Raw genomic sequence first — 26079 nt, 5'->3', positions numbered from 1 at the left:
ACTTACCCCACCCCCTGTGCTTTTGGTGGCCGTAGGCCACCAAATGTACAGGGCTTATTATAAGGGAAAAAAACTTAGCATTTAAAAAACCGTACTAATTCACTGAAAAAACCATAGGTTTCACACACGTTATAGTTAGGAATTAGCATTTAAAAAACCTTGCAAATTCACTGAAAAAACCATAGGTTTCACACATGTTATAGTTAGTGGAAATTTTACTGATAAAAAACCAATGAAATTGCCCCGTTATAGTTAGCGCAGGCAACTATAACTCACGCGACCGCAATCCTCTGCTGATGACATATGTGTCTTTATGAAAAAAAAATATTTGTAATATATGTATAGCTAAAAATGTATGGAAGAAGACATGGGCAAATAAGTGTCTAAATACAGTATTAGCATCAGCAGAGGATTGTGGTCGCGTGAGTTATAGTTGCCTGCGCTAACTATAACGGGGCAATTTCATTGGTTTTTTATCAGTAAAATTTCCACTAACTATAACATGTGTGAAACCTATGGTTTTTTCAGTGAATATATATATATATATATATATATATATATATATATATATATATGAGTGTAAAGAAAGAAGAGAGCAAAAATAGAAAGAAAAATACTATCTATTTCCACTCGTTATCGCTTTCTCTCCTTAATTTTCCAAGGCTGAAGAAAAGAAAACATTAGCATTAGATTTTGCACTGTTTCATCCTGAAATGGATCCAATTATATTAAACTATGTGACCCTCTTTTGGGTTCGATGATTTTACCCCCATGCATCAGTACGTCAACACTAATGGGAGGGGGAGGAAATATTCAGACTGAAATTTGGGTGAGAACGAGTGTGGTAAAAGTGTGCTCCAGTTATGCGTCCTCCTCATTCGGTTCTCCCTTTCCCTCCTTTCAGTGAAACCCGCCTACCCCTCCCCACTCTCCTGAGTTGCAGCGACTTGTGCGCATCCTCGACGGGTGACCACCACTCCGCGCTCCACTCTTCCGAGGCTCTGTCAGGTCCGATATCCTCATCCCTGGGTCCCGCATCTTCATTCCTAGGTTCATATTCTTCTGGTTTCCCAGCACACTCTGACCTCTCTGCTATCAGCCGCTTTCGTTCCGCGTCTTTCTGGGTCTCTCTCTCTCTCCACCTACAGTCTTCGTCTCCTTTTTCATCACTTCTGCAACCGGTGATCTTCTTCTCTCTGCCTGATTGGCTCTCGCTTCCTGCTGCTCCGCCTTTTGCCTGCATAGGAAAATGGTAGTCCTTTTTTAGGAATCTGTGAGACGAGGCTCTGGGAGACTTCCCCCGATACCGAGGTAAGAAGTCGGGGGGGTATACTATCAGAGTCTCCCTGTCCTGCCTCACAACTCACAAGCCATTTGAAAATTAGGTTGTGTAAATTCCTAACAGTTCACATAGTTCTAAGCTGGACAATGATTTTGAACTTTTCATATCTGCATGCACCTGTCACGGAGTAAAATTCTAGAGCAGTGGTTATTAATCTTTTTAGGTTTAGCCTGCACAGTCTGCACAGTACTTGTGTATTGTTTACTTGAGAATCAGGGCACGTGGTTCTAAGATCGGCTTTACCACTTTCACACGCTGTGTGGTCTTGGTTCAATCTTTATATTGCACAACTGCTCACCAAGCTAAAACTTAAAGAACTATATTATTAATCACACAGGCGAATCCTCATGGATTTACCAATGCTTGTTCCCCCTACAAGTACTTTGTTTACTCTTACACCTACTATACAGCCCCTGCCCCATCTGCAACTCCTCTAAGCACCTCTTGCAATCCCATTGTATGACCTTCCAACAGGTTGCTACAGCCTCTGTATGAGCGCTTGCCCAGTATAGTCCTGGTGTTCTGCCCTGCCACCTGCGGTCCTTCTGTTTGTCTATCTCCCCCTTGATGTTCCTCTGTGTGTTTCCTGCTTCTCCTTTTTCCCTGCTTTGAACCCATGGATCTATGTTTGCCTCTCTCTCCCCTACAGCTCCCTGAGTCACCCTGTCTCACCACAAATGGCCATGCAGCAACTCTCGTTGCCCCCTCCAGCCCCTTGATGTCTCAAGCCAGCTCATTATGAAGCTCCTCTGTGTGTCCCTCCCTTACAGCTATGTGCCTCCATGTGTCCCTGCCAATCTATATCTCCTGCCTCACCTCACCTTCTCCTGCAGCCCTTGGTGCTGCTATGCACTGCTGTTGTTCTGCAACTGTCTGTTTGCCTCTCCAACCCTGTAGTGCATCCATCCCCCTAGCAGACCTTGTGTGCCGGCAACCCAGTCTCTGCTGGCACTCCGTCCTGCTGAAACACTTCTGCGTTCCTCCAGCCTCCCATACAGTCCCTATGTCACCAGCACAACCCAGCACCTCTGTGTGTCACCCTGTCAGGGCCTTGAAGTACCTGTAGGTGTCCTCTTCTACTGGCAGCCCATATGTGCCCTCGCTTACAATGGCTTCAATCTTCTGCAGCACAATTCTGTGCCCCTGTCCCCAGTTTGCTGCTTTGCCCCCTGTTGGAAAATTGCACTCTTTGCAGGGTTATCCCCAAATGTTTTGCCTTCCTCCTCCTACTTTTTGGTGAAATTATTTTTGTTGGCCTTAGGACTCTGTGCGCTTCATCAGTGCTAAACTACTTATGCTCTCTCCCTAAAACATGGTATATTTCGTTTACACCTGGTTTGCATATTTAATTTGCTTGTAAGTTCCTTGTAGAGTGGTATATAATATACCCAGTGCCTGTAAATTAAATGCCACCAGTGGGCCTGCAGTACCCATAGTACCACCATTCAAGTAGCACCTTAAAACATGGACCAGGTTGCTGCAGCCTGGATACAGCATCACACTGCTATGTTGACTTGGCATTTAAAACCCCTTCAACAAACAAAGAGAACAAGCTCAAAATTCAGCTTTACTAAACCAGAGAGCGAAAGTAATCAAAGATGTCTTAGGTTTTTAAAAGAACCCTCACTGACCAACCTAGTTGGTGGCATGCTTCACCATTGGGTTCCCACCCAGGGGGCCGAGTGTCTCCCAGGTGTGCTTTGACGCCTGATTACAGTGGAGCTGGTTTTGCTTTTGTGTGGGGAAGTAATTAAATTGAAAGTGAGAATTTTAAAACTACCTCCAGGGTACCAAAAGCTGTTTTATGCGGTCCCTGGCGTAGGGTTAAAAAAGAGTCATTGCATGTGAGTGGGAATATATGGTCTCAAACATCCCAAAAAAGTGAAGTGCTCTACATGTTTCAGCCAATATGCTCCAATTTGACTTTTGTGACCACCTAAACTCTAATGACATGGACATAAGGTTCACGTGCAGCCACAGCACATCCCTCATTACATTCCTAGATTTAGAACTCTATGTCAAAGACAATTTTCTACACAGTAGATTATATCGTAAAGAGACCGCTTGCAATGCTATTCCTCATGGGAACAGCTCCCACCCTGCACATCACATAGAGTCCATCCCTTATGGTAAACTCGTGAGAACACGAAGGAATTGTAGCGAAGAAACTGAATTCCTTAACTGCTTGTCAGACATGAAGGACAGATTCTCTAAACGAGGTTACAAACCTGACACGATCAACAAAACAGCAACCAGAATAAAGAAAACCAACAGAGACAACACACTCCGATCTAAGACCCGCAAAGCACCTCGAATCCCACAAACTTGGCTGATAATAGACTACAATGTCATCAGCATAGTGATCAGAAAGAGCCTCAAAAAACATTGCAACGTCCTACTAGCTGACAAAACACTGAGTGAGAACATTACCACCAAGCATTTAATTACATACAGACGTGGGAGGACTTTGAGGAATAGACTGAGTCCCACTGTTCCACACTCTGCAAACACCGCTTCCTGGTTCACACCACACACTAAAGGGTTTCACAAATGTGGGTGCTGTGGAGTGTGCAAATGGACACAGAATGGAGTCAAGGAATTCAAGAGCTACCACAAACGTCACTATGAGATCAATGTGAACATTAACTGTAACACTAAATTTGTAGTGTAAGTTGCTTCAGTGCACCTGCCATAGCCAATACATTGGCAGCACCATCAGGGCCCTAAAAGACCGCATCAGCGAACACGCCAGAGCCATTCACCAACAAGGTGCCAGGAACCCAATGGCTCTACATATGACGTCATGCCCATCGCGGGTTGCTCACAAAAGATTGTCTTTTTTTGGTATTGACATTGCCCAACCTAACATAAGGGGGGGAAATTGTGAACTCAGACTTAGACGCCTCGAGGCTACCTGGATCATGCGCCTACACACTGTGAGATATGGCCAGAACACCGACCATGAATTACAATACTTCTTGGGCACTTAAGACCCCTCCTTGATCTTGTTGTTGTCTCACTTTCATTCAACGCTAAGTGCTACTGATTCATGAGCTTAGTCATGACCGACAACCACTTTCAGTACATTCTTGCCCTTTTTTTCCAGGGAATCCCCGCATTAGTTTTGCCTTTTTCCTCTATGAGTCCTCTCAACCCTTTTTATTCTATACACTACCATGACTACGTTATGACCGATTTTTATAGCTCTCCTTTTGATCTCTTTGTCATAATATCATGTGTCATCTTTGTTTTGTTTTGGTTCCTTTTATCCGAAATATCCTTTCTGTTATTTTGACTGTAATATATCAATGTGTCAGGTTATATACATGCTACACCCTTATACAAATGCTAGAAATTATTGCATGCATTTTTGCTAGTAAATAATCCCAAGATATTATTATGTGATGCACTATATGTTATCAATTAGTGATATTCATGCGCACCACGCGCTTCATTTCCACCGACTACAAGACTGTGACGTCGGTTCATCTTTGTGTATTTCTAATCATGACCAATGTAATCCGCTGTTAAGCAGTTTCCAGTGTTTTCTCACATTACCTTTCCACCCCATTTCTGTCAATCACTCGTTACCCATTCTGAACACCACTTCCTGTGCTCACCGGCACGCACTAAGGTTAGCGCTCCAGCGTTTTTACACTTTTTCCGATATATACCACCTCCTGTATACACTCGGCCTCCCATTCTCCACGGCGAGACGAGCACAGGCTGGACCCTGCACTTTCAGGTAATTAACTAACTCCTACCCACACGGTTTTGGAGTTTTGTCGGCTCCTTTTCCCTGTACTTAATAATGACCGATGCTCACGCTTTCTTGCAGGCCCCGCCAAGATGCGGACGCACCCACCCGTGTGACACTAGTAAATTTTGACTACCCCCTCTGCGGCTCATACTTTTACACGTTGACCTGGTCGGAATTATCACAGGTTCATCGGTGAGTTTCCCCAGCCTTTATCTCACTTTCACTTCACTTTTTTACTTCTATTTGGCCTCCACTAGTGTGGCTTTGCAACTTATTGCAGGCCTCTTTTTATCTCTCCTTTCTCGACCTCAGAAGCACGCAAGCGCATTTATCAGGTAAAACATTACCTCCTTTATTTATTTTTCCTCCGACCTCCATGACGTGCATGCCATTTTCACAAACTCTGTTCGGCCGCTTTCCCGCTCCACGCTGCTGACATGATTTCGCTTTGATATTGACATTTGTTTACTTTAACACATCAGCAAATTTGGCACCTAGTTGAAGTTCAATGTTCACTTTCTAATTATGTGGAGTGGCGCAACCATGGGGGCTCATAATACCCCTTTGTGCTAGGGGTCAGTATCCTTTCAGTGAAATTTAATTTGTGGTTACAGCAAGTTTTACGTGAATTGGAACATTTATACTTTTGATTTAATTCTAAGTTTACTTGTACTAATATTGACATCATATGGCACGCTCACGCATGAATGAGGTCGTGTTACTCCCACTTGCTCGAGTCAAACAGTCACGCGTTCCGTTTGTCATGATGACGTTCTAATCCGAATCTTAGCATGTTTTAACCCATTCCAAAGGGACATTTGTTTTGGAGAGTTTTTTCTTTGGATGTATATATTATGAAGCATGCAACATCCAGCTGCAAGCCACTTTTCTTTTAGCCTTTTTTTCATGAACAGGTTTCTTTAGGGTTGCCACGGTTAGTAGGGTGTTGTGTGAAGTCACCCTACCATTTACACTGATGAACATTGCGTACCCTTTTGACATTATGTTTTCCAAATTTTGATTATGTTGTATTACATTGTTCCCAGCCCTGAAGAGTCACAGGTAGTGAGTGACCTGTTGACGAAACACGTGTCAGCTGGCGTTGTTTTCTTTAACAAAACACTACTCACATAAAACAACTCTCATGGAACTACTGGTGTCGACCTCCTTATAATTTCATTTTTTTACCAACTGTATACTGTATATGTGTGCCCAGGACTTGTTTTGTGATTGTATTGTTATGGGCTTTTAGCTCATAACTTATACAGGGGTTTTGGGTCTTCCCCTGACCTGGTTGCACCGTGAAGCATTTGTTCTTCGTTCCCTTAGTACACTGCACCGTTAGCCTGCTTGAGCGCCACTGACCTGCACCTTCAAAAACCCTTTGCAGAGACTACAATATGCTCCAATTTGATTGGCTTTCTTCAGGACCAATGGCTCAGGGTGAGTTTGCCCATAGCTCTTGTGAACTATAAACACTCACTAAGGTGTGCATAGGTGAAATCAGTGCGTAACTTACGAAGTTCACCGTCAATTTAAAATAAATTCTGCAAGATAAAACGAGACATGAAGTAATTAACAGCATCAAAATGCACATGGTGGTGGTGACAAATCCTCAATGCATCCACTCCCATGCCAGTGTTGTTTGTCTACAAATTGATGCAATCGCATAGTCTGACATGCAGTTTGTAACATTGGATGCAAGGAGCATTCAGTAATCTATGAAGACCTTGTGCATCTAAAGGTGCCCAGAGCTTTGACAGAGCCTCTCAATCAAACATTCATAATGAAAGTATGAGCTCATTAGATGTGCCAGCGGGCTACCAATTAGCCTGTTCACCCAAAAAATTGCACACCACATTGTACCGACATGTCGGATAAATAGGCAGGAAAAAACAAGGATGGCGCATGGACATCTCATTTAGGATTCTCAGTGCGTATGTTAATTATAAGTGTGATAGAAATTGGTACCATCTACTTAAACTACGAGTATTTCTTGTAACATGATACTGGCGGGAGGTGGTGCCTTTTGTTACACTCCATTAATGTAAATCAGGATAAAGACATGAGAGAAACAAGGGTCATGGTTGCAGCAAAGGTTTGTGAGTATAGGATGGGTGGTTGTTCCTTTACTACTCACTGCATCAAGGTCAGCCGCCTGCCTCGTAACCTGAGAGACGTCTCTTCCGGGACCCTGGCAAAGGCATGTCTCCGGTCCTGGTGGCTGTATTTGTAAGCCTTGCTTCCTCGTTCGTCGACGTGCGGTGCATGTCGACGTGATGATGAAGCAGTGAGGCTTCCCATTGGTTAAGGGGTACCAGCCTCTTACGTTTAGTGGTAGATTAACTCTATCCTTCCACATAATCTCATGAAAGCTGGTGAATGGTATATGCTACATTCTATTGGAGGGACAGGTACGGTCCCGGTTGGACGTAAAAGGCAAGTAGAGGGAGTAAGTAACTACTCTTTACTGCTCAGCTGCATGTGGTAAGCTTGGCACACTCCAGGAGAAAGACGTTCTTACCAGCTATTACTACAAAGACAAGGTATTATATGTATCACCGTCTAGTGGGGGAGAGGGGGAGGTTAGTGAACCAAGTGTTGGTCAATTAATATTGTTTGCGTAGCTGTGTCATACCTCTGGAAGCCAGGCCCCCTGTTCAAAAGAGATTCTTTCTCCAAGGTGAGTTTGGCAACAAAGATAGTTTTATCTTCTAAGGTTTACTGAGTTCCATGTTATATCATTGTTCAAACCTTGTCGGTGTGTAGAAAAGTGGTGAATCCATCTCTGCTCCTTCTCTAGGAGAAAGTTCTAGGTGTCACCTGGTTGTGGGTCTAGTTGTCCTATTTTCACCCGTTTTAGGTCATTGGTCATGTGGCCTGTTTTTGCGAAGTGGTCAGTCATTTTTGTGGTATTTCGCGTGCATCTGATGTTACTACAGTGCTCACAAATTCTTGTCTTGATCTTCCTGCTTGTCATCTCTATATACTGCAGTTCTCAAGGGTATGTGATCATGTAAATGACATTGCTGGAATCACTCTAAGTGTGCCAGGAATACCCAGACGTGGGTCCCAGGCTCACTGTGCCACTGGATTCAAGCTAGCCTGGCTGATGAGGAGTGAAACCCCGAAACCGGTCTTAGGATGCTTGTTTTCAGTCCAGGGCGGACCTGGCTTGGCAGTTCGGACTGGACTGTTCCCATTAGGCACAGGTCAAAGAGTAAGTCCTCCGACCCTCTGTCTAGGTCCACTCTCTCTCCGCTGCTCTGCTGTGTTGACTCTTGCCTCCAGACCCCGACCTCCTCCTTGGGAGGTTCGAGGCTGCTGTCCGCTCCTGCGCCTGCTGCCTGCTCTAACTGGGACCAGACTGCCTGGAACCACCGTAACCTTTCTCAGCCTTTTTAGTCTTAATTTTTTCCTGTTGTGCCACTGTTATTGTGCCCATCTGTGTCTTGCTCTAATTCCACCACTATTTTCTCATGCCTGTCTGTTCCTTTCGCCTTTTGCCGCTGCTGCCCCTGTGGCCCCTCCCCCTGGAATTCCCCCAGGAATTCCCCCCCAGAATTCCCTCCCCCCGGAATTCCCCTGCTTGCAGTCAAAGTTGCAGAGAAAACAGTCAACAGGAAACTGACAGGATTCATTGAAGAGAGTGCTGTCCTCGACTCGTCCCAATCCGGATTCCGAAGCAACCACTGCACAGAGACCGCCCTAGTCGCCTGCACAGATGACATCCGCACCCTCCTGGACCAAGGCCACTCCACAGCCCTCATCCTACTCGACCTATCAGCAGCCTTCGACACCGTCTCCTATCCCCACACTAGTCACCAGACTACACGACGCGTTTGCAAGTTGTCCCGCCTACTCGCCATGGTTGCTCTCGCTCCGTGAGACATCATGACCGCTGAAGCCACACGTTTTGGAGAGTTGAAAGCTTTTGTCAGAAAGCTTCCTTGTCTATGTCGGGAGATGCTGCAGCGAGTGCCCGGCTCCCTGGTGTTTACCTTCTCTAAGCAATGAGTCTTGCTGCTTCCGGGGCCCGCGGCTCACTTTGCTCTTATTGAGATATCAGGCAACAGAACCAAACCAAGCCACCCCAAAAATGTAAACGTCTCCCTCCAACCCCTTTGTTCTCTTACCTGAACAAACAGAATTGGTAACTGATAGGCGTCACACCAAAAAGTTCTCTCTTCCGCTGTGTCCTTTGGTCTTATCCTAGAGTCAAAACTCAAACTTGGACTCCCATTTAAAGGCAACGCTAAGGGGGCAGACACCATCTCAGAATCATTCGGCAGTCAAATAGTGAATTTTAAAACTTAGTCCAAGCTATGGGCATATCCAGAATTGAATACTGATTTTGACCTACACAGCGGCCTAGTAAAAGTCCATCTTGTACCATGACAGTAGTCTTGCACTCTGCTGCTTGACTCATCTTTTCAGAGTTTGCGTTACTTAATTGGCTACCTCTTTTAAGCTACGAGCTGCACATATAAACCTGCATTTATCACCTACAAGTCACTACTTATGAATACCCCAAACAACCTGGCAAAACACTATATATAGAAGGAGGAAGCATAGACCTCAGGAGTAAGAATTGCCCTGCCCTGCCCTGCATTGCCCGTTCCAAATTAGAAGAGAAATGTGTGCCATGAAACATACTTTCTCTTGTAATGCTCTTAGGGGCCTATTTATGAGCCGGTTTGCGTCGCTGTTGCACTACGCATGTGGCGCAAGAGCGACGCAAACCGTACATGTGATTTATGAAGCCATGCAAGGCCACTTTGCGTGGCCCTGAGTGGCTCCATAAATCTGGAGTAAGGCAAGGCAGCATAAACCGTGTGTTGTCTTACTCTGCCCTGGGAAGGCGTTCCATTGAAGACAAAAATCATTGTTTCATTATATGTGCATATTGTTTACGCCTTGAAGGCACCTTGTGTTTCTGAGATCATAGCAGAAAATGGGCATTGCTAATACTCAGCTCAAGGGTACAACTTCTTTGGAGGATGAAGGTTGAGCCAGCCCCTGATATTTAAATCCAGTGGACTGCAGATAGACCAGGGATCATAGAACCAACCCTGATCCAGCTGAGTCTCTTGCTGGCTGAGTGCATCCGTTTGATGGATGTAGGAGAGAAGGCTCTGCCACTTATGGTTACCCCCAATTTTTGCTGCTGTAACACTGTTTTTCGACTTTATTCAGGACCCCAGCCTAGCTGCTTCCTCTCTGAATTGATTCCATGTACTTGAGGTACACTCCAGATTGGATTCTGGGGTACCATTGTGAGTCCCTAGTATATGGTATACTATGTACCCAGGGCATAGGTACCTCAGAGGCCTACCAGGGGCTGAAGCATGTATTATGCCACCCCTGTGAAGCCCTCCAAAATGACACCACAGTTCTACTGCAGCCTGGGTAAGGTGGTGCATGCACCCCTTACTGAGATATAGGTTCACTATATCTCACCTATCACTGCACATAGACACCTATCAGTCACCCCTATGGCAGGCCTTATCAATCCTGAAGGCAGGGTGCTTGGTTATATGTGAGAGGGTGCCCAGGCATGAGCTGAGCCCCTCTGCAGCCTTCGGAATCTATCCTGCGGGGTTGTCAGTGGTGCAGCCTGACCATATACTCTTAAGTACATTATAACCAAACGGTAAATGCTAACTTTGGACTGGCTGCACGGAAACATGTCGTGTTTGGTGTCAAACATCTTGAAATCATACCCCCACACCATTAATTGGTGTCCCTGTGCATAGTCCAGCTCAAACCGGTTCAGGGGCTACCAGCCCCTGCTCTGGCACGAAACTGGACAAAGGAAATGGGCGTAGCCACTCCTCTTTCAAAACCCTCCCATAGGTGGGTCCCCTGAATTATCCCAACCCCTTTCCTAGGTATAACTAAGGAACCCCTGGCAACAGGACTTTAGATATCCCTGGATGAAACTCTGCAACTGAATCCTGGAACTTTGACGCTCTACTCGTGACTAGAGGACTGAAGAAATCTCCCATGGGGCCAAGGAGTGACTCACATGCTTGGCAGATACCAACAAAGCAATTGCCGTTCTGCATACCCGAAGCTCCCGTCGGACTCTGAAGTATCTGCAGCCCAGGAAGAGGATTTCCAGACTTCTCAGAAGCCAACCCAAGTCCCCAGCAAAGCTGAGACCCGCAGCCCTCGTGAGTAACGTGGAACCGGAACTCCTGGTCACCGTGCACATTTGCAAGTGCATTGACTTCCCTACGTCTCTCTAAGTCGTGCTTTTGGTTAATTGTAGCCCACGCCCGAGCACCATCTACACCGCAGATTGCGGGCCTACACTGCATGAGTGTTCCGTGAGCCCGCTTCCTGCATTTCCGCTCGAGGCTCCTACGCAATCCCTGGTCCGTCGACTGGTGGGTCCCTGTGAAGGCAACTCTGATTTTCTTTGGACTTCCCTGGTTGCTCCAGATGTGCCCTGACTCCCCACCACGTCGTGAGTCCCTCAGGCCTTGCTGGTCTGCACCGAAGCATCTTTCTCCTTTCTGCGTGGGTTGATGTTGCCAGGGCTTGTTGTGTCCAATCCGGGCACCGACGCTGCAGCACTCGACATCCTTCGTGGGACAGCTCGAATCCAGCTCCTGGTTGTCCTCGATGCCTCCTGGTCCTCGTGGCTGAAGAGTCAAGATTCACCTTCTTCACCTGAAATGGTGAACACCCTAAATATCGATTCCGAAATATCGACTGCCCAGAATAGATAGGTCAGAATATCGAAATTGGGGGTATGAAATATCGATTTCCATAATATAGAATTTAAAAATATAGAATTCCATAATATCGGATTTTAAAATATAGATTACCATAAGATTGAATTTAAAAATATAGATATCTATAATATCGAATATTTTTTAGTGTTATGTATGGTAGTATATGTGTTAAAATTATGTATAATTTTTGTAATGTATGTTTAATTTTTTTAAACTAATGAATGTTATGTAATTTAATTTTTGCATAATCTAATTCTGTAGCGGGTTGTGGGTTTATAGGGGAATAGGGTGGGAAGTAATTTAATTATGGTTAATTAAATATTAATTATATTTATATGTTTTGATAATTAATTGATTGATAATTAATTGTTAATTGGTAATTACTGTTTATTTATTGGTAATTAATTTATATTAATTGATTACTTGATAATTATGTTAATTTTATTTTTTATTATTAGGAGCGGGTTGTGGGTTTGTAGGGGAATTGGGTAGGAAGTAATTTAATTGTAATAAAGTAAATATTATTACTTTTATTTATGTGTATTGATAATTAATTAATCATTAATTGGTAATTAATTTGTATTAATGGGTAAATAATTTGTATGAATTGCTAATTAATTTTTATTAATTGCTAAATAATTGTTATTAATTGATTATTTGATAATAATGTTTTTTTTTTTTTTTTTTTTTTTTTTTTGAAACCGTTTATTGCAGTTTATAGAAGTTACAGGTATGGGCCTACAACCACACGGCCGGCCGCTAGAGCATCAAAAGCATATTACATACATACAGCAAAAAGCTTTCTCAGCGGTGCACAGTAGGAAAACAGGAGTGATCAATGGTGCAGGCCTCACAGCTCCATGCCCACAGTACGGTTCCATTTTCTTAACGCAAAACAACGTAAACAAACCACAACCGCAAGGCAACCCTCGATCCAAAGTGACAACACGTGCTCCATAAGTGGGGGATCCAAACCAGCAGCAAAATTCTGAAGAGGGGGACGGGAGTAGATCAGGGACTGGGGGACCGCGCGCCCGCGGCCAAGGGAGGGGCGCCATCTAGGGAGACGGAGCCGGCGAGGCCGCCGGTAGCAGCGGCGGCTCACAAATACCCCCGCGGTAGGCGTTCCAGGGGCCCCAGAGTTTCATCCACGCCCCAGGCTTACCCCTCGCCACATACACCACCTTTTCACGAAACATACACCAATCCATATGCTCTTTCCAGGCCGACACCGCAGGGGGCCTCTGGGATCCCCACAATTGGGCAATATCACGCTTGGCTATCATGTATCCCAGAGTCACCCACCGCGCCTGCGGGACCGAGTAGTCATTTGGTTCCCAGACATTCAGCAAGCATCTCCTCGCTTCAGGCAGCAGCGCGACACGCGTAACCATTCGTAGAACCTCATGCACACCACGCCAGAATCGCTCCACCTTCGGGCACTCCCACAGTATATGCATGAAAGTCGCCAAATTTGATAATAATGTTAATTGTATTTTTTATTATTGGGAGTGGGTTGTGGGTTTATAGGGGAATTGGGTGGGAAGTAAATTAATTGTAATAAAGTAAATAGTAATTTTTATATTTATGTGTATTGATAATTGATAATTATTAATTGGAAAATAATTTGTATTAATTGGTAATTAATTTGTATGAATTGCTTATTAATTTTGAATAATTGCTAAATCATTTTTATTAATTGATAATAATGTTGTATTTTTTATTATTGGGAGTGGGTTGTGGGTTTATAGGGGAATTGGGTGAGAAGTAAATTAATTGTAATAAAGTAAATATTAATTTGTATTTATATGTATTGATAATTAATTGATAAATAATTATTAATTGGTAATTAATTTTTATTAATTGGTAATTAATTATTTTCAATGGTAATTAATTGTTATTAATTGGTAATTATTTTTAATTAACTTTTTATTGGTATTGATAATTAATGTAATCTTATTTTAAAATTAAATCATTACTTTCCCTACTTTTGCACTCTCATGAGTGGGAATAGTAATTTTTACCCTCCGGCTATCCAACGCTTTCCCTACTGTTACACTCTTTGGAGTGGGAATAGTAATTTTTACCCCTACACTATCCAGCGTTTTCCCTACAGTTGCATTCACTGGAGTGGGAATAGTAATTTTTACCCCTACGCTATCCAACGCTTTCCCTACTGTTGCACTCACTGGAGTGGGAATAGTAATTTTTCCCTTCCCGCTATCCAACGCTTTCCCTACTGTTGCACATTCTGGAGTGGGAATAGTAAATTTTATCCTCCCGCTATCCAACACTTTCCCTACTGTTGCACTCTTTGGAGTGGGAATAGTAATTTTTACCCCTACGCTATCCAACGTTTTCCCTACTGTTGCACTCACTGGAGTGGCGATAGTAATTTTTACCCCTACGCTATCCAACACTTTCCCTACTGTTGCACTCATTGGAGTGGGAATAGTAATTTTTCTCTTCCTGCTATCCAATGCTTTCTGTACTGTTGCACTCTCTGGAGTGGGAAAAGTAATTTTTACCCCTACGCTATCCAATGCTTTCCCTACTGTTGGAGTCACTGGAGTGGGAATAGCAATTTTTCCCTTCCCGCTTACCAACGATTTCCCTACTGTTGCACTCTCTGGAGTAGGAATAGTAATTTTAACTCACCCGCTATCCAATGCTTTCCCCACTGTTGTACTCTTTGGAGTGGGAATAGCAATTTTTACCCCTACAGTATCCAATGTTTTCCCTACTGCTGCACTCACTGGAGTGGGAATAGTAATTTTTACCCCTACGCTATCCAACGCTTTCCCTACTGTTGCAGTCACTGGAGTGGGAATAGTAATTTTTCCATTCCCGCTATCCAACGCTTTCCCTACTGTTGCACTCTCTGGAGTGGGAATAGTAATTTTTACCCTCCCGCTATCCAACGCTTTCCCTACTGTTGCACTCTCTGGAGTGGGAATAGTAATTTTTACCCCTACGCTATCCAACGCTTTCCCTACTATTGCACTCACTGGAGTGGGAATAGTAATTTTTACCCCTACGCTATCCAACGTTTTCCCTACTGTTGCACTCACTGGAGTGGGAATAGTAATTTTTACGCTCTCACTATCCAACAACATCTCTACTTTCTTTACATTACTTTTATTATGTTTACATTTTAAGCTTATTTATATTATATTATGGTGCCGATTCCGATCCGTTAAAAATAACCCCCAAATATGTCAGCACCATACACCACCCTGTCCGCACTGCACCCCAGGCCCGCAACTGTACGCGCCGTACCCCCCCATGTACGCACAGCACCCCCTCATGTACGTGCCGTACCACCGCATGTACGCACCGTTCCCTAGGGCCGCATGTACGCACTGTACTCCCAGCCCCCCCACCGCATGTACGCACCGTACCCCAGCACCGCATGTACGCACTGTACCCCCAGCCCCCCACCGCATGTACGCACCGTATCCCAGCACCGCATGTACGCACTGTACCCCCAGCCCCCCACCGCATGTACGCACCGTACCCCAGCACCGCATGTACGCACTGTACCCCCAGCCCCCCACCGCATGTACGCATCGTATCCCAGCACCGCATGTACACACTGTACCCCCAGCCCCCCACCGCATGTACGCACCGTACCCCAGCATCGCATGTACGCACTGTACCCCCAGCCCCCCACCGCATGTACGCACCGTACCCCAGCACCGCATGTACGCACTGTACCCCCAGCCCCCCCACCGCATGTACGTACCGTACCCCAGCACCGCATGTACGCACTGTACCCCCAGCCCCCCACCGCATGTACGCACCTTACCCCAGCACCGCATGTACACACTGTATCGCCCAGCCCCCCAACGCATGTACGCACCGTACCCCTGCACCGCATGTCCACGCCGCACACCAACACCGTACCCCAGCATCCTCACCCAGCATCGCGTATGTACGGATCGTAGCTACGCGAAAAAGACTCATACAGAACCAGGACACTGTAAAACAGCACAAGGAGGGTCAAATCGACTCGCACAACAACACAAAACACGTCTACACGACAAAATACATCTCAATGACTGACCTGCCACATCCAAACAGGCCAACAGAGGCCCCAAACACAACCACCTCTTATAACACACCCACCAAAATTCAAACACAGCCCCACCCAAAAATAGACCAATAAAAAGGGCCCACACACACAAACCATGAGCCTTTGCAACAGACCTACTGCTGACAGAGCCCACACACAAACAACCCCACATAACTCATACCTTCGCTACACCTTCACTCACACACCTTCACAAAACCACCTCCACAAACATCCCCCTCTTCACATTCACACACACACTCACATTCACACCCACACAACCACAACCATCCACACCCACACCCACACCCCACACCATGCCCACAGACAAGAATCCAAAGTTCACAACTGTGGAGCTGGACCTCCTTGTCAACGAAGTCATCAGAGTCGAGCCACAGCTGTTTGGAACATTGGTCAGACAGACCAGCATAGCTGAAAAATCCGCCATGTGGCAGAGGATTGTCGATAAGGTGAATGCTGTTGCGCCCATCCGAAGGACCAGGCATGAATGCCAAGCCAGGTGGTACGATCTGCGCAGGGCGGTCAAGAGGAAAATGAATGAAGAATATGCCCAGACCAACATCACTGGAGGTGGGCCGCCCCGCAGACCCGTACACTACCATCCCTGGGAGGAGAAGGTGATGGCCATGCTACCGCCGGTGGGAGTACACGGAGTCGAAGGAGTCGCAGAGCCTGGTGAGTACACAAACAACTCACGTAACATGGGGGGAATGGCATCCACACCCCAACCACAACAAATGCACGCACCTACACCCAAGCACTCACCGCACACAACCACACTCAAAAACCACGCCCATGCCACTAACGTCACCATTCACCCTTCACAAATCAAGGCAAGGCCATGTCCAAGGCTACAACAACCACAAACACAAGACTGGATGTCCGGGAGGCTGGGAGGGTGGGCCCCACACAACAAATTGTGGAAATGAGACGCAGACAACAATGTCCTCAGCCCATATGGCATAGGTACATACCCATGCACAATGCACAGGGACTGGCAAACTACTAACAAGGTAGCTGACACTGGGCCCTGCTGTATGCAGCACAAGGCCCTCCTGGGACCACTGTACACTCAAACACCAACTCCACAAGCACAGGTATCTAGCACAGGAACTCACACACACTGTTATGCCAGCATGCACCATGAGGGGACACACACATCACCTGGGAGACCCAATTACAACTCACACTACACACAACAGCACGCCCGGTCACACCCCCCCCAACACAAGCCCACACCCCCGGGGCAGGCAACGGACACACACACTCCCACAATGGACATGTGACACAACAAGACCAATCCAGAGCCAAGTAAGCATCAGAGCCAACTATCTACAGGTCACACACTCAGGAGAACATCCCAATCTGTCCCCCGCAACATACCCATCCCCAAGTGGACACTGAGAGGAATGCTAGGGACATACAACTACCTGGGGGAACTGTGTCAACTTGAATATGAATGAAACATGGATGTGGCATGAAACAGCATTAACATTGTCTCTCTCTCACACACAGGGCAACGTCGACGATCTCCCCCCAACACTGGGGGGGAAGAATCACTGTCCCAGGCACCGCGTAAAGACGATCCCACCGGCAGCGACGACTCTCACCACTCCGTGGATGACCCCGACCAACCTGGCCCCTCTGGTGTTCAAGCCCCTGCAGCACCTGCGTCAGGTACATCTGTGCCAACCACCACCCCATTCCTGCCACATCCCAGGAGACACCCAGGAGCCCTGCTCGCACTGAACAACACAGCCAGTCTGACCAGGAGGGACAAGGTTCTGCGGGCACCCAGGAGGAGGCAGACAACCCTGCAAATGCCATCCCTCAGGGGTCCCGTAGACCCGATGTGCCCTCAATGGCAGGCCATGCTCGTTTGGGCAGGGGTGGTGGGAGTGGAGGCAGGTGGAGGCGCGAACCTGACCAGCCAGCTCAGGACCCCGGTATGTCACACATACGCAACATCCTGGACTCATACCAGCGTGACACTAGAGGCATGGACCAGGTCGTGTCCAGACTTTCCGGGATGCAGGGGACCCTCGATGAGATAAAGAACCTGCAGGTCGAGCATCATGCCAGTCATCAACAACACCAAGGACGGATGGAGGCAAGACTGGCTGAGCTCCTGGCGGTGCACAGGGACGTGTGCCAATCACTCCGTCAGATCGCCCAAAGTCTGGCAAACCGTCCCTGTGCCACCAGGCGTAGACCAGCACCAGACACAGGGAGGGAGGAGGAGGAGGATTCATCTGACGGAGCGTCCCCAGCATTGTCAAGGCCTGCATCTGAGGGTCCCCGGAGGAAGGTGGGTCGTCCACGAAAAAGACCGTGAGAGTCAGCGGACCATCCCCATCTCCCAGGTCACCTGGCCTGGCACTTGGCCCTCTGGCGCAACAGCAGCACCTCACCCAATGACATTCTCTGCCACATGGACTTGCTGGTCACAGTCTGACCAATGATGACCAACACTGTGGTCTGGACTCCGATGACTTCCAATGCCAAGGATGCCATCTCCCCCTGTGAACTTTGGATTCTATTCCCCTGGTAGAGCACCTTAGCACATCTACCAAAAGACTCACCCCACAAAAAATAAATTCATATTGTTCTGCACATGAGATGTTGCTGTCTTTTTGCATTATTCAATGACATATGTGTGTGGAAATGTCTAACTATGCCTGAGTGTTGAACCAACTCCAGCCATCTATACCCTGGGATCAGAGTCTGGTACAGGACACACATGGGTCACAAGGTATCATTCAATGTAGGCATGAAGCACAATACTCACCTGTGATGGCCTCTGGCTGCTGAGGGGGGGCTTGCTAAACTGTGTGGAGAGACCTATTTGGGAGATCATCATCAAGGCGTAGAGGTCATGGCTCATGTGGAGGTTCCCGGGCAGGGAGGCCCAGGTATGTGTGGCCAGGTGGGAGAACAGCTGGAGTACGGTGGATGTGAAGAACGGATGCACGGAGATGGACCAACGGGATCTAGGATGACAGACGTAAAAGGTTGGTGTGGGGTCGGGTTTGTGGACTGCCTCCTGAGTGTGAGTGGGGAGTGTGGAGGTCACCCTGCAGCAGACAGTGATCCATTGCAGCTATCTATGGTGGACGGTGAGGTGGCTGGGGCGCAGGGTGTAGAAGCTGAGGTGTGCAGATGCCCCCTGGAAGTGGACCAGTTTCCTTGGAGTTTGGATGTACTTGCTCCGTAGAGGGCAGGGCAGTATATGAGACGGATGTTGGCATGGACCTGGGGGATGGTCTGTCGTAACTTGGAGTGGATCAATCTGTGGATCATGTGCATAATGCAGAGGGCGTTGCAGCATGAGGTACAGATGCTATGGACTAGCATGGCATATGTGAGCGAGCCAAACGTGATGCACACCATCTTGTGTGTGTCGCCACTGGGTGCTTGTGCAGGGCCCGCAGCAGCATGCGCCATCTCCCTGCAAAATACCCCATTTTGCACACAAAGACTAGGATGTCAGAAGGACAACTGCAACAGGCGCGTGTGTAAAGTAAGGAGTGTCCAGTGTCACATGGCACACCCAGAGACAATGCATGCACAATCACCAAAGAGCCATTACACCGGATCAGGAAACTGAAGGGCGACCTGCGCACAGGAGACACACCCTCAGCAGCTGGTGATGGCCCATTGTGTGGTCGACCTTGCTAAAAAACATACACGACCATGTACTTCATGCCCAATAGGGAGCCTAATCCATGAGCAACTGCATGCATGTCGCTAAACTACACATGGACTCCTATGCATTATCTACAGCAAGTATGCCAGAGATGCCGCATGCCAAGTGGCAAGAGACCTGCATTGACAGAGATGAGGCACCTTGGAGTGTGACGAACACCTTTATTACTCAGCCTCACACTAATGGAATTGCATCCATTGGAACAGAATCACAGGTCATTCGGCTGACCATGTGTGACCTACACTGGACACCCCCTGCAACACACAGATGTGGTAAATCCTACTGAGCTGGCACACAAGTGAAGGGGTTGAGCCTCACACCCCTTGCTGCAGACGGAGAGTCTACAATTCCCCATTGAGCCTCATATGGGGATGTACCACACCATGTCCACCATTAGCATCCTGTATGTTCCTGAGGGACGTCATACACACATTGATGCCTTCATCAGAATCCACAATCCATGACAGATGACTGTCAGGAAGGGTGACTATCAATTCATGTGAGCCATGCAACACATCACGTGGCCCATGGTGAGTCGACATGTATGCATGGTAACACAACATGCACAGGAGCAGTCCCCATATATCACAAACACGTACCACCCACAAAACGCCTTGCTGCACTCCTTACCCAAAATGACTTTTCACCATGTCTGTGCATGTAACTCTGATCCAGCACACGTTGCAATACTCATGAGGAATAGCAGGAGTGCAATGAGGACATGAGCAGACAACAGCCGCAGGAACCTGGGGAGGACAGACACACAACAAATCAGCGAAGAGCTAGTAATCCGCAGACATGTACATGCACTCTACAGGATTGATGTTGTCACCATGCTAAGAATGAATTTTGTGTTCCCGCAAAAATCTGGGGAATGACATCATCACTTGAATGACACATCAGAACACACCTCCAAGTCACTTAGCACACAGTCAGCTCGACACACACATTGCAACACATGCCACACAAGGCTCTAAGTGTGCACACTCAGACACAGGGACTCACCATCATGAGAAGAAGTTGCGGATAAGCTGACTCCGGATGTCCTCATCCTCATCCTCATCCTCACTTGCCCAAGCCCTTCATCCTCCATGGGTGGATGATCTAGCTCATACGGATCCAGGATGAGTGGCACGGCATTCTCCCCTGCCATGTTGTGCAGCATGCAGCACACAAGGAAGATTTTGCAGACCTTCACCGGGGCATGTGGGAGTGCGCCGCCGGTCTTGTGGAGGCACCGGAATCTGCTCTTCAGGAGTCCAAACGTCCTCTCAATCACGCGCCTCGTCTGCCCATGGGTGTCATTGTACTGGTGTTCTGCGGCTGTTCTGGGGTTGCGGAGAGGCGTCATCAGCCATGGCATGTTGGGATAGCCAGCGTCCCCTACATGGAAACATCATGGACAGAAGTGGGTCAGGAGAAGCAGTAAGATATTAAGATACCGCTAAATACAGGACTAACAGAGTATACCCACCAACAAGACATGCACGTTCGTTGCGCAGCTGCAGCATCATTTCAGGCACCCTGCTACGCCTCATGATGTAGGCATCGTGTACTGATCCTGGAAAACGGGCACAGACATGGGATATCATCATGTTAGCAAGACATACCACAAGGGCATTGATGGAGTGGTAATGTTTGCGGTTACGGAAGGCTACCTCCAGTGCGTGTGGTGGTACCAAAGCCACATGTGTCCCATTAATGGCCCCAATGACATGGGGCATCCCTCCCAGGGCATAGAACACACCCTTGACACCTGTCAACTGCTCACGAGTTGGAAAATGTATGAATTCATCCAGGTGTAACAACATGGCCTCTAACACATCATGCAGGACACGGCTGAACATGGTCTGGGACATGCCACCTACATCAGCTATGGTCAATTGAAACGTACCCGTGGCAAAGAAATGTAGGGCTGCCATCACCTTCATATTGGCTGTCAGTGAGCTCATGAGAAGTGGTCCGGTAGAGCGCCAGCTACGGTGGAGTTCCACGCCTCCACGTAGCACCTGAGAACCCTACTGCTGCCCCTCCCCCCCCTGCGAGCTCGAGGTCGATGATGGCGGCCGCAAGGCGTTTGCTGCTCCATGCTGCAACTATGCGGTTTTCCCTTTGTCTCTGCACATCTTCGGAGTTTGTCTTCAGAGATTAGCAGCGGGATAAACGGGACAACGATAATTGGTGAAGGATCGGGGATAAAGCTGCCGGGCTGAATCCTCTACTGTAGCTGGTTTTCATCATCCTGTCCACCGGGAGAGACGTGATTCACTGCGGTGATCTGTGCTGGGCTGAGTTCTTCACTGCAAGGCTGTTTCTTTGGTGATTTTCTGCGAAGCTCCACAGTTTGTCTTCACGTCGAAGCTATCAGCACGGTGATCTGCCTTTATTAATAAACGCCGAGGTTCACACTTCTTGGAGTAAAGCTACTGATGCAGTAATTCTTCACTTATCTCGGTAAGAGATTCCCGCTGCCTCCGCCGCTGTGGCCGGTCCTTGGCTACATTGTATACCTGTTTGTGAAGACTGGTGCTAACTTTTCTGCTCCTCATAGCAGTCGAAGTGTGCGAGGTCTGTCAAAATTTCAAGTCCCAGTTTTCATTTTGATGGATCTAGGAAATGGAAATGTGGAGTTCTTTGCAGCAGTGATTTAATTGGTAGAATACTGACTTTCTACGCCCATCCTAATATAGTTGGACAGAGTGAGGTGTTAGTCCACGCTGCTAGAGTTGTCTGCCCCGCTGCTGCACTTTTATATCTTGTACAGCAGCCGCTGTGTGGGTTAGATTTTCGGTCTCAGTACTTTTTGATGGGCTGGACTTCGCTTCTACTGTAACTTGTCGCGCTGTTGCTACTCATATTCACCGGTGAAAAGTTATTTCGCTATTACCAGTCTCAATAATGGGTAAGCAATTGACGGCCAAGGCCAAGGCCAAAATACGACGCCAACAATTAAAGGAGAATTCCGAAAGGGCCAAGCGTGCTGGGTCGGCCGCGGAGAGAGAAATCTCCTCTGTTGAAAATTCTGAGAGCTCCGGAGAAGGTGAGGACGGTCTCCCGGGCGGCAGCCCGACCCAGGTTCACCATCAGAGTCCTTGTAAATCCGCTGTTAGTGCGGCAAAGGAGGTAATTGAGTCACCCGTGGGGGGAATGGCCTTGGCTCTATTAGGTTCAGAAGCTAAATTACCTGAGATAACTCAGAGCTTTAATCCAGCGGCCTTATTCGATCCACAGCCGTCCAAAGAGGCCACATCAGTTTCTGCTTTCAAGGCTTCTAAACAATTCCCGTTATTTGAGCGAAAAGCAGCAAGATACGACCCCAATAATACAGCTGGTACTCGTGCAGTATCTTCAGGGGCTCCAACTCCCTCAAACCTCTCTACTTCTCCAATAGTTATTCCTCCCGTTGAAAATCTCGCTTCAACTGCTGGTCCAAGTACTTCCTCGATTATTTCCAGTGAGGTTACTTTGTCTCAGAGTCCGATTATGGGGATAGATACTGAAACTACTGGGGACTTTCAGATCTCAGTTAAGGACATGCTGAATTTAATCCTGCAAGAAATAAGAGAGATGAAGCAAATTCAAAAGATGGAAATGGAGGAGATTTGTAAGCGTCTGGACAAAATTGAAGACTCTATGGCTTCATTTTCTAATCGTCTGCAAGAGTCTGAGACCAGAATTTCTAGGGTGGAGGACAATCTGATCATCGCACAGAAAGAGATCATCACTGTTTCTAAATTTTCGAAGGCTTTCGAATCTAAATTGGATGAGTTAGAGAATTATAATAGAAGGTCAAACCTTCGAATAGTAGGTGTACCTGAGAATATCGAGGGGTCGGACATGACAAAATGGATCACTTCTTTTTTTTCTCAAGAGGTCGTCCCTGAGTTTAAGGGAGACTTAACAATCACTAGGGCGCATCGAGTCCCAGCTCGTCCATTCCCTAACTCTCCGTTTCCTCGGACTATCATTGTCAACTTTGCCGATGTTCGGGTTAAAGAAATAATCCTATCTCAGGCCTTTAAGCAAAGACAATTTCATGTTAATCCTACCACTAAGTGTCGGATTTTCTCCGATATGTCGGCTGCTGCTGCTAGACGGAGAAAGGACTTTGTAAAGATTCTTCAGTTATTTAAGGACAAAGGAGCCCAAGCATCGATTGCACAGCAATCAAAGTTAAAAGTTTTGATTAAGGGCAAATTCTATTTGTTTACAGATGTTGATGAGGCTCGGGAGATGCTTGATAAGTTGGCTCAGGGTTAGGCTAAAGTTGGATCGTGTTTTGATTTGGCCAGATGGGTACTGAAGACTCTCCTTTCCCTTTTTGTTCCTTTTCTCTCTTCCTTTTTTTTCTCTTTTCTCGTATATTTTAATTAGGGGGCGGGGGGTGCAGGTGGGAACTCGGGGGTCATGGGAATGGGGGCGCATTACCAAGGCGCTCTTATGAGAGGGGTTAGTGCCATGTGGCCAGCGTGGGAGGGAGATACAGGGGTAGTACAGGGCCACGGGACTAGGTCTAGGGGGGGGAGCACCTGGGTAGAGGGAAGAGCACTTGGGTGGAGGGGGATGGGGGGTAAAAATGGAAAAATGGAAACTCTTGTGGTTCGCGATGAAAAATTATGTTGGCAAGAAGTTATTCTTAATAATTAATGTCTATTGGAGGGGATAGAGTTGTCTCTTTCAATGTCAATGGATTGAATAATAAAAAAAAAATGCGCACTATCGAGCTCTGGATTAAAACAGAGCGCCCAGCAGTTGTGATGCTGCAAGAAACTCATATTTCTGTGGATAAAATTAACTCTTTTCCAATGTTTAAAAATTGGTCTTCATATCGTGGGTTCTCATGTGCTCAAGAATCTCAAAGGGGAGTCGCGCTGTTTATTAATCGTAATTTAGATGCAGAAATTATCCAGTTTGAAGATGGAGGAGCAGGGCGGTGGTGTTGGGCTACTTGTGTAATTAAAAACAGGAATAGGCCGATTACCTTTGTTAGTTATTATGCCCCAGTGGAAGATCGTGCCCCCATCTATGAGGAGTTATTTCAATCACTACTAATGGTCAGGGGAGATATAGTAATAGGCGGGGATTTTAATATTCTTATTGATATAAAACTAGATTCTACTGGTCTCTTAAAGAAACAATCTAAACCAAAGTCATTAAGGTCCATTATGAAGAACTCCGCATTACTCGATCTTTGTGACCCATGGCGATTAAAATTTCCTCATAAGCAAGAATTTACTTATTGGTCGGGAAGACATAGATCTTCCTCTCGTATTGACTTTTTTTTTGGCCTCTAGTTCATTAAAATTTTCATATCAAAAATTTTTGCATAATGGCTTTTCAGACCACGCAATGCTGGTAATTGAGTTTAAAGTAGGGGAAGAAATTAAGTCCCCCAAGAGATGGATATTTAATAAAATGTACCTACAAGATAGTAATTGGGTTTCCTTTCTAAAATCAGAAATTGTTGACTTTATTGCTCGTAATTCATACACGGCTCCATTACATATTATCTGGGACTCACTAAAAGCTTTTGTTCGTGGTATTATTATCGCTAAAGACGCAGAAGAATGGCGTACTATTAAACAGACTAGGACTTTACTCTACCAAAGAATCTGTTCCCTAACTCGGCTTCGACAATCTAATTTTTCTAGTCTTGCGCAAAAAAAATTAAATGAGGCCAAACGTGAACTAAGTACGCTTTTTGCTACACAGAGTGAACAGCAATTTCTTATACAATCTCAAAGGAGCTATGAGGAGAGTAATTTTTCTGGCAAACTCCTTGCGTGGCAGGCTAAGGAGCAAGCTGCTGCAAATTTAATCCGTACCTTGAAGTCTCCTATCACTTTGATAGACACATCACAGCCTGATGCTATTGGTACTATAATGCTTTCTCACTATAAACAGATATATAGTCATCATCAGGAAATAGACCATTCTAGGCTCTTAAATTTTTTAGCAAGATATGATATGCCTTCTCTATCTCAGGCAGACAGTGGAGCAATGATGAGTTTATTTTCAAAGTCAGAGCTGGAATTAGTGGTAAAGAACCTCCCAATTGGTAAGGCCTGTGGCCCGGATGGCCTCCCCGCTGAATTTTTTTAAGGTTTTCTTCTGCGCCTTTTCTGATTTTTTACTACAATTAGTTAATTATATGTTAATGGGTGGGCAAGTTCCAGATTCTTTTGGGGAGGGCACAGTTGTTAGTTTTCTCAAAAAAGGCAAAGATCCCAAAGATCCCAATTCATATAGGCCTATTACATTACTTAACACTGATTATAAGATCCTCACTAAATTATTATCAATACGTTTTAATCACATTGCCAAGGATCTTATTCACCCGGATCAGAATGGCTTTGTGGCAGGCCGACAATTAGCTACAAATACACATTTTCTTACTGAGGCTTTAGATTATTTTCAGACAAATAAAATTTCCGC

The 26079-nt window shown here is 46.4% G+C and overlaps 2 protein-coding genes across 2 annotated transcripts in view; one reads left to right on the top strand and one right to left on the bottom strand.

Annotated features, from left to right (window-relative positions):
* Positions 1 to 26079, bottom strand: part of LOC146860813 (sperm-specific sodium:proton exchanger-like) — a 4738575-nt gene that overhangs the window by 2164561 nt on the left and 2547935 nt on the right. The gene's annotated exons all lie outside the window — the stretch shown is intronic.
* LOC146860818 (uncharacterized) overlaps positions 1 to 26079 on the top strand; it is a 50853-nt gene that overhangs the window by 2695 nt on the left and 22079 nt on the right. Inside the window, exons 2-4 of the mRNA XM_085646471.1 lie at positions 4878 to 5087; positions 5181 to 5294; positions 5415 to 5437. Coding sequence (XP_085502597.1) covers positions 4878 to 5087; positions 5181 to 5294; positions 5415 to 5437 — 347 coding nt within the window. The remainder of the gene's footprint in view (positions 1 to 4877; positions 5088 to 5180; positions 5295 to 5414; positions 5438 to 26079) is intronic.

This window comes from Triturus cristatus, chromosome 3_1, assembly GCF_964204655.1.
Source record: "Triturus cristatus chromosome 3_1, aTriCri1.1, whole genome shotgun sequence".
Classification (NCBI taxonomy): Eukaryota; Metazoa; Chordata; class Amphibia; order Caudata; family Salamandridae; genus Triturus; species Triturus cristatus.
The sequence above is the reverse complement of the archived record's forward strand: the minus strand, read 5'-3'. Positions and strand labels throughout refer to the sequence as shown.